The sequence below is a fragment of the Saimiri boliviensis genome, chromosome 14 (assembly GCF_048565385.1).
Source record: "Saimiri boliviensis isolate mSaiBol1 chromosome 14, mSaiBol1.pri, whole genome shotgun sequence".
Lineage (NCBI taxonomy): Eukaryota > Metazoa > Chordata > Mammalia > Primates > Cebidae > Saimiri > Saimiri boliviensis.
Genome location: NC_133462.1, coordinates 5,041,908 through 5,051,314, shown reverse-complemented (window position 1 = coordinate 5,051,314; position 9,407 = coordinate 5,041,908). Strand labels below are relative to the sequence as shown.

Genomic DNA, 9,407 nt, shown 5'->3' with positions numbered 1-9,407 from the left:
TGCAGTGAGCCGAGATGGCAGCATTGCACGCCAGCCTGAGTGACAGAGTGGGACTTGCCTTAAAAAAAAAAAAAAAAAAAAAAAAAAAAATGCAGCTTCTGCTCAGGAGGTCTGGAGTGGGCCAGGATTCTGCATTTCAACAAACTCCCAGGAGTGGTAGCAGGGCTGGTTCGTGGGCTCACCTTTGAGTCACTGGTCCCGGCTCAATTAATATTAGATCAATGACAGCCCTGGGAGAGATCCAGGGGGCTCTGGAGGCAGAAAGGGCAGAGAAAGGTGGAGGGGGTGGGAATCGGGTGTGGCTGAGGAGGAAGCTATTTAAGCCTGGATTCCACCTTTGCTGGTTCTTATCCCTGGATCTGAGCCCAAGCTCACATCTAGATTAGAAGATGCCAGGCTCGGACGATCTTCCTACAGGTAAGCCAGAAAAAATGAGAACCGAAGTCAAGACGTGTGAAAAAGGCAGAGGAAAGAGGCAGCTGAAGCCGGCGCTTTGTCCACGTGGGTGGCGGGAACTTCCCACAGAAGCTGTCATATTTTTTATTGTTGTTTTTGTTTTTTGAGAGGGCGTCTCGCTCTGTAGCCCAGGCTGGAGTGCAGTGGTGTGATCTCAGCTCAGTGCAACCTCCGCCTCCCAGGTTCAAGCGATTCCCGTGCCTCAGCCTCCCAAGAAGGTAGGATTACAGGCACCCACCACCATGCCCGGCTAATTTTTGTATCTTTATAGAGATGGGGTTTCACCGTGTTGGCCAGGCTGGTCTCAAACCCCTGACCTCATGTGATCTGCCCGCCTCGGCCTCCCAAAGTGCTGGGATTACAGGCGTGAGCACCATGCCCAGCCCTGTCATCCAGCACTGGGAAACGCAGTGAAGCCCTTTTCTGCCCAAGAATTCCAAGTCTTCTCACTGGTTGTTGCGTTAACTTAATTCCTCCTACCCCAGTGCTTGTTCTAATGTAGAATGTAAGCCTATATTCTCTCTAGGGCCGAATCATCCTCACAGGAATCAGATTCACCAGAGCAGATTCCCCAGGGGAATCTGATTCCTGTGAGGATGATTCGGCCCTAGAGAGAATATAGGCTTAGCCAAGCTGGAAATATTGTGTGCGACGGCTCATGCCTGTAATCCCAGCACTTTGGGAGGCTGAGGCAGGCAGATGGCTTGAGCCCAGGAGTTCAAGACCAGCCTGGGCAACAAAGCAAGACATCATCTCTACAAAAAAATATACAAATTAGCCGGGCATGGCAGTGCCCTGTAGTTCAGCTGTTCAGGAGGCTGATGTGAGAGGATCCCTTGAGTCTGGGGAGTTGATGCCGCAGTGAGTTGTGATTGTACCGCGGGGCAACAGAGCAGTAACCTGTCTCTAGAAAAAGAAAGGAAAAGGTGATATCCATTAGAGCAGTGATGTTATTTTCCTGTTTATTTCCTTGCTATATTCCTAAAAGAATATACTTAATAAACACTGAATAAATGATAAGCATAAAACCATGTCCATTTCATCTTGGACTGAGTTGCCTGCTTTCTACACAAAGAAAACAGATCCCAAGAGGTAAGGCACAAGGGATCCCTTTTATTTATTTACTTTTTGAGACAAGGTCTCCCGCTGTCAACAGGCTAGAGTGCAGTGATGTGATCTTAGCTCACTGGAGCTCCTGCCTCCGGGGTTCAAGTGATTCTCCTGCCTCGGCCTCCTGAGTAGCTGGGATTGCAGGCATGCACCACTGTGCCCAGCTAATTTTTGTATTTTTAGTAAAGACAGGGTTTCAGCATGCTGGCCAGGCTGGTCTTGAACTCATGACCTCATGCGATCTGTCCGCCCTGGCCTCCCAAAGTCCTGGAATCACAGGCATGAGCCACCATACCTGGCAAAGGATCCCATGTTTAAATGATAACAGAGGAGGCCAGGGGGAAAGAAACAGCCCTTTCCCGTGGTGCTCTACTTGTGACAGAATGAGGCTTGGGAAAACGTGGACAAAAGGCAGATAAGCAATTGGCTAGTATTTATTTTTTATTTTTATTTTTGTAGTGAAGGAAAGTCTCACTACGTTGCCCAGGCTGGCCTCAAACTCCCGGGATCAAGTCGTCCTCCTGCTTCAGCCTCCCACAGTACTGGGACTACAGCCTAAGACACCACCCTGGCCAGCAGTGTCTCAGTATCTAAGAACCTCAGTCATGGCTGGGCGAGGTGGCCCATGCCTGTAATCCCAGTACTTTAGGAGGCTGAGGCAGATGGATCACCTGAGGTTGGGAGTTCGAGACCAGCCTGGCTAACATGGTGAAACCCCATCTCTTCTTCTGATTGTGGTTTTAAGAAAAAAAAAAAAAAAAAAAAAACAAGCTGGGTGCGGTGGCTCACGCCTGTAATCCCAGCACTTTGGGAGGCCGAGGCGGGTGGATCACAAGGTCAAGAGATCGAGACCATCCTGGTCAACATGGTGAAACCCCGTCTCTACTAAAAATACAAAAAAGTAGCTGGGCATGGTGGCATGTGCCTGTAATCCAAGCTACTCAGGAGGCTGAGGCAGGAGAATTGCCTGAACCCAGGAGGCGGAGGTTGCGGTGAGCCGAGATCGCGCCAATGCACTCCAGCCTGGGTAACAAGAGCGAAACTCCGTCTCAAAAAAAAAAAAAAAAAAAAAAAATATATATATATATATATATATATATATAAAATAAATAAATAAAAAGAACCTCATATATAGATAGAACTTAAAGGACTAATGACAAATACAAAAGACAAACCAAAAAAAAAAAAAAATCTCAGTCACTTGATCACCACGGTGTACCCTCAGTGGAGAGGAAAGGAAAGTTGAAAATTTGGGCTTTGGGGAATGGAGTTACTAGCATTTCCCATTTGTGTCTTTTCTTCCTCTTTCAAGGCAAGGACCAGTTGCATTCACACAGGAAGCGAACCATGTTCACTGAGCAGCAACTGAAAGATCTGAACATCTTATTCGATGAGAATCCATACCCAAACTCCAGCCTTCTGAAAGAAGTGGCCATGAAAATAAACATACCCCCCACAGTACTGCAGGTTGGAAAACGATGCTTCTTACGGAACCGCCTTCCCGATCTAACCTAAATTCGGAGACCCTCTAGGATAAGTCCTGACGTCTCATTCCATTTGCTGGTATTCCCCAAACCCACACTTTCCTACCCACGTCCATAAACCTTTCTCCAAATCCCCAGAGCAAGAATGGGAATGTTTTTTTCCGGTAAAGGACCAGGTAGTAAATAGCTGAGGCTTTGTGGGGCATACTCTCTCTCTAGCAACTATTTAACTATGCCTTCACAGTGCTGAGGCAGCCACAGAAAATGAAAACAAAAGAGGCCTCTCTGTTCCCATAAGTTCTTTCACTCAGGTTGGAGTACAGTGATGCCATCACAGCTCACTGCAGCCTCGACCTCCTGGGCCAAGCAATCCTCCCGCCTCAGACCCCATGTAGCTGGGACTACAGGTGTGCACCACCATGCCTGGCTACTTTTTTTTTTTTTCTTTTTGTAGAGATGGGGTTTCGCCATGTTGCCCAGGAGGCTGATCTTGAGCTCCTGGTCTCAAGTGATCCACCTGCCTCGGTCTCCCAAAGTGTCAGGATTACAGGCGTGAGCCACTGTGCCTGGCCTTAAGTTTATGCAATTTTTCACATTACAAAATAGTATTCTTTTGTTTTAAGACAGGGAGTTGCTTTTTTAATTTTTTTTTTGACATGATCTGGCTGTGTAACCCAGTCTGGAGTGCAGTGGCATGGTCTTGGCTTACCACAACCTCCCCCTCCTGGGCTCAAGCCATCCTCCCACCTCAGCCTCCTGAGTAGCTGGTACTACAGGAGTGCACCACCAGGCCCAGCTAATTTTTGTATGTGTGTGTGTGTGTGTGTGTGTGTGTGTGTGTGTGTGTGTGTTTTGTAGAGATGTGGTTTTGTCATGCTGCCCAGGCTGGACTCAAACTCCTGAAATCAAGGGATCCACCCACCTCAGCCTCCCAAAGTCCTGAGATTACAGGTATGAGCCACTGTGCCTGGCCAATAGTGTTCTTTTATTTTCTCTTTTTTTATTTTAGTTCCAACACACAGACAACACTAAATAGTACTCTTATCGTGTTTGTTTTTTCTCAACCATTTTGTTGTTGTTGTTATTGTTGTTGTTTTGTTCTCTTTTCTTTTTCTCAACCATTTTTAAAACGTAAAGCCTATTCTTAGCGCACGGGTGATGCACAGCCAGGGGGTGGGTCCGATTTGGCCAGGAGCCTTAGCTAGCTGACCTGAGCCCCAGAACTGCCCGTGCAACTTGATCCCCTTCCTCTCCCATCCCCTGCGTTGGGTTTTCTGAGCCCTGTCTCAATTCCTGCCCCTAAAATCTCTCATTTCTGCTTCTTCCTGAAAGTAGATTGCAAAGGGTTCCACAGAGAGGATATAAATGGCCAAGCTGTGGCACCAGCTGTTGTCACCTGGAAGTACTCATATTATCAGCTAAAAGGAAAACGGGCTGGGGATGGTGGCTCATGCCGATAATCCCAGCACTTAAGGAGGCCAGGAGTTTCAGACCAGCCAGGGTAATACACTGAGACCCCACCTCTACAAAAAAATCCAAAAAATTCGCCCAGCATGGTGGTATGTAGCTGTAATCTCAGCTACTCTGGAGGCTAAGGCAGGAGAATCACTGGAGCACTGTAGGTTGAGGATGGAGTGAGCTCTGGTCACGTCACTGTACTTCCAGCCTGGGTGACACAGCAAGACCCTGTCTCCAGAATAAAATCTTAAAAGGCCAGGTGTAATGAGTTACATTTGTAACTCCAGTACTTTGAGAGGCTGAGGCAGGAGGACTGCTTGAGCCCACGAGTTCAAAACCAGCCTGGGCAACATAGTAAGACCCTGTCTTTGGCTGGGCACAGTGGCTCAGGCCTGTAATCTCAGGACTTTGGGAGGCTGAGGCGGGTGGATTACCTGAGGTTGGGAGTTCGAGAGCGGTCTGTCAACATGGTGACACCCCATCTCTAATATAAAAAAAAAAAGAAAAAAAAAAAGAAAAAAAAAAGGGCCGGGTGTGGTGGCTCAAGCCTGTAATCCCAGCACTTTGGGAGGCCGAGGCGGGTGGATCACAAGGTCAAGAGATCGAGACCATCTTGGTCAACATGGTGAAACCCCGTCTCTACTAAAAATACAAAAAATTAGCTGGACATGGTGGCTCGTGCCTGTAATCCCAGCTACTCAGGAGGCTGAGGCAGGAGAATTGCCTGAACCCAGGAGGCGGAGGTTGCGGTGAGCCGAGATTGCGCCATTGCACTCCAGCCTGGGTAACAAGAGCGAAACTCCGTCTCAAAAAAAAGAAAAAATAAAAAAAAAAGAATGATAAGTCATCTGAATTCTACCCCATTTTCAACCCCTAGCTGTTCTCTCTCTTCCCTTCAGGTCTGGTTCAAGAACCGCAGAGCAAAACTCAAGAAAACAAAATGCAAGCATCCTGAGCCAAAAGAAGAAACTCCACAACTGCCAGCACCGGAGCGTGAGGTCAGCACCACTGTCGGCCGGAGAAATGCAGACGCGCTACCCAGACTGCCCAGCATGGCTCGCCTGATCGGGCTGGTGTACACGGGCCATCGGGTACCCTCGTTCCAGCTCATCTCGTACCCCAACCTCAAGGTCCCTGCACATGAGCTCCTTGGCCACAGAATGGTCCATTTCGGCTGCTGCCAAGATCCTAACGTATACTTCCTCTACCCCATCGTGGAACCCCAAGCTTATGCTCCAAGCTTCAGTTCTGCTGCTTCTGCCTGTTCATCTCTACAAAGTCGAGAAAGATGATAAATACAGAAAGTCACGGGCCGGGCGCGGTGGCTCAAGCCTGTAATCCCAGCACTTTGGGAGGCCGAGGCGGGTGGATCACAAGGTCAAGAGATCAAGACCATCCTGGTCAACATGGTGAAACCCCGTCTCTACTAAAAAAATACAAAAAAAATAGCTGGGCATGGTGGTGCGTGCCTGTAATCCCAGCTACTCAGGAGGCTGAGGCAGGAGAATTGCCTGAACCCAGGAGGCGGAGGTTGCGGTGAGCCGAGATCGCGCCATTGTACTCCAGCCTGGGTAACAAGAGCGAAACTCCGTCTCAAAAAAAAAAAAAAAAAAAAAAGAAAGTCACATGTCGTAATGGTGTGTGTGTGACAGTGTGACATTTGTATTTGGTTCTCATGCCTGATTCCTGCAAAGCAATCCCAGAATTCCAGGGAGTCTCCCAAGGGCTGTCTTTTTGTATGCTAATGCTGACTGATAGCTTCAGGATGCGGGGCTGGTCTCGGGAAGACCCCAGCAGGATTAGAGGGCTAACTTCTGGGAGGGGGAGGGAGCTGAAGGTGAGGTTGATCCCCACTGGCTGACGGTTTCTTCAGTCATGTCTGTGTAAGGAAGCACCAGGAGAAATGCTTGAACCTGGGAGGCAGCGGTTGCAGTGAGCCCAGGAGATCGTGCCACTGTACTCCAGCCTGGGCGACAGAGACTCTGTCTCAAAGAAAAGCAGCCAGGTCCATCATCCCAGCACTTTGGGAGGCCAAGGTTGGGAGTCTGAGACCAACGTGACCAATCCTAGCACTTTGGGAGGCCTGAGGTCAGCAGTTCGAGCCCAACATGGAGAAACTCTGTCTCTATTAAGAATGCAAAATTAGCTGGGCTTTGTGGTGCATGCCTGTAATCCCAGCTATTTTAGGGAGGCTGATGCAGGAGAATTGCTTGAACCTGGGAGGTGGAGGTTGCAGTGAGCCGAGATCGCACCATTGCACTCCAGCCTGGGTAACAAGAGCAAAAACTTCATATTATGTACATAAATAAGTAAAATAAAGCACTGGGGACCAACTGGAATATTGGAAGATGTATTCTGTGAGAATGATGACCCGAAAATTCCCCAGCATCAGAAAGTGTCCTGAAAACTCAAACTGCCTGGACATAGTTCAGGTCCCCCTAGCCTGTTGAATCAACTTAAACCCTCAAGGCCCGGAGGTTGGTAACACAAAAACACCCTGAGAAGAACCTGAAGCATCCCCTCCCTGGTAGTTGAGTGAATCGGATTTCACCCTCAAGATTCCTAAAAATCTCATGTTTCTAGAAAATTCTCAGAAAAAGTAAGTTCTTCTAAACCTCCCTGACTGTACTCAGATGCTCCAGAGCCAACTTTGAAACCATCACAGAATCTCTATCCCCTTGAAACCTGGTTCTCTGGCAATATTCCTCATGCCCGTAATACCAGCACTCTGGGAAGCCAAGGCAGGTGGATCACAAGGTCAAGATATTGAGACCGTCTTGGCCAACATGGTGAAACCCTGTCTCTACTTAAAAAAAAAAAAAAAAAAAATGCCAGGCACAGTGGCTCACACCTGAAATCCAAGCGCTTTGGAGGCCAAGGTGGGCGGATCACCTGAGGTCTGGAGTTCAAGACCAGCCTGACCAACCTGGTGAAACCCTGTCTTTTTTTTTTAAAAAAAAAAAAGCCAGGCATGGTGGCAGGTGCCTGTAATCCCAGGCTGAGGCAGGAGAACAATAGCTGGGATTACAGGTGTGCATCACCATGCCCAGCTAATTTTTTTATTTTTAGTAAAGACAGGGTTCCATCATATTGGTCAGGCTGGTCTCAAATTCCTGACTTTGGCCTCCTCCCGCCTAGGCCTCCCAAAGTGCTGGGACTACAGGTGTGAGCCACTGTGCCCAGCCTTCGTCTCTTTCCCTCTGTCTCTCTGTGTCTCCCTTCCGTCTCCCGTCTCCCTCTCTCATTTTCCTCTCCCCCTGCTTTCTCTTTCTACCCCCTCCCCGTTCTGTTTCTCTCTCTCTTTCTTCCAAAAATATAAGTTGAGAACATACTTGGTGACAGGCACTGTTATGGGAACTGTGACAGGGTGGGGAGGCGGGACTGGAGTCCCCGCACATATTAAAGATTAAAGAATGAGGTTCCATGGCCGGGCGTGGTGACTCATGCCTGTAATCCCAGCACTTAGGACTGCCGAGGTGGGCAGATCATCTGAGGTCAGGAGTGTGAGACCAGCCTGAGCAACATGGTGAAATCCTGTCTGTACAAAAAAATATGAAAAATGAGCCAGGTGTGGTGGTGCATGCCGTAATCCCAGCTACTCAGGAGGCTGAGGCGTGAGAATCGCTTGAACCTGGGAGGCAGAGGTTGTGGTGAGCTGAGATCACGGCGCTGCACTCCAGCCTGTGAGATAGCCTTCGACCCTGCCTCAAAAAAAAAAAAAAAAAATCAAAAGCTTAAAAACAGAGAAAAGGGAAGGCTTCAGATATGCCCTGATCAAAGGCTGCTGGCGCTGGGAGGCGGCTGGGAGCTGACCAGGAGGCTCTTGGAGGGCTGTTTAGACAAACATTGGCTTTCTCTGCTTGGTACTAAATTGAAATCAAGGTTGGGCGGTGGGCACAAAAATTAGGGAAGCTATGAGTGATGGATCCCGCCCTGGCCATTTGGGGCTGATGGCTGCAGAGGCTGTGACTTCTTGCTTTCCTGGACTGATGGCTGTAGAAATTTTGTGGTCTGGGTTGTTTTTTAATTAATTAGTTGTAGAGGCCAGGTGCGGTGGCTCACGCCTTTAATCCCAGCACTTTTGGGAGGCCAAGGTGGGAGGACCACCTGAGGTCAGGAGTTTGAGACGAGCCGGGCCAACATGATGAAACCCCGTCTCTACTAAAATTACAAAAATTAGCTGGGCGTGATGGCACGTGCCTGTAATCCCCAGCTACTCCTGAGGCTGGGGAAAGAGAATTATTTGAACCCAGGAGGTGGAGGTTGCTGCACTCCAGCCTGGACAACAGAGCAAGACTCCGCCTCCAAAAAAAAAAAAAAGAAAAGAAAGAAAAGAAAAAGAACGGTTTCCTAGCACCTTGGGAGATGGGCCTCACGCACATCAAATCCTGCCTCCCTCCCTCTCTTCACCTTCTATCCTAGTACTTCCCTACCATGAGAATAATAGGAATCATCTGCGGAGCTGTTAAAACCCAGACTCCAAGACTAGAGAGGGCCGTGATCCCAGGTGTGGGCATGATTTTTCTGGGGTTGCATTTAACAAAGTTCAAAACCCAGGAGGTACAATCAAAACCTGAGCCATCCAGAGACTCAAGGCCTCTTAGAAGAGACTAAAAAAGAGGAATTCAGGCTGGGCACAGTGGCTCTTGCCCTCAATGCCAGCACTTTGGGAGGCCGAGGCAGGACGATGGCTTGAGCCCAGGAGTTGGAGACCAGCCTGGCAAAACATGGTGAGACCCCTACCTCTACAAAAAAAAAAAAAAAAAAAAAAAAAAAAAAAAAAAAAGAGCGAGAGAAAGGGGAAGTTCCTAGGGAGTTCCTAGAGGAAACAGGAGGGAGAAGGCTGAGGGCTGTACCCAGCCAGGTAGGGTGTGAGTCTGTGAACCAGTCTGGGGTGCT

General features: G+C 48.7%; 1 protein-coding gene across 1 annotated transcript; it reads left to right on the top strand.

Moving 5' to 3' along the window:
• The first annotated feature begins 389 nt into the window (after positions 1-389).
• DPRX (divergent-paired related homeobox) lies at positions 390-5,800 on the top strand. The gene is made up of 3 exons (XM_039467187.2): positions 390-417; positions 2,879-3,033; positions 5,408-5,800. Exons 1-3 carry the CDS (start codon positions 390-392, stop codon positions 5,798-5,800), a joined length of 576 nt encoding a protein of 191 aa, XP_039323121.1.
• The last annotated feature ends 3,607 nt before the right edge of the window (positions 5,801-9,407 follow it).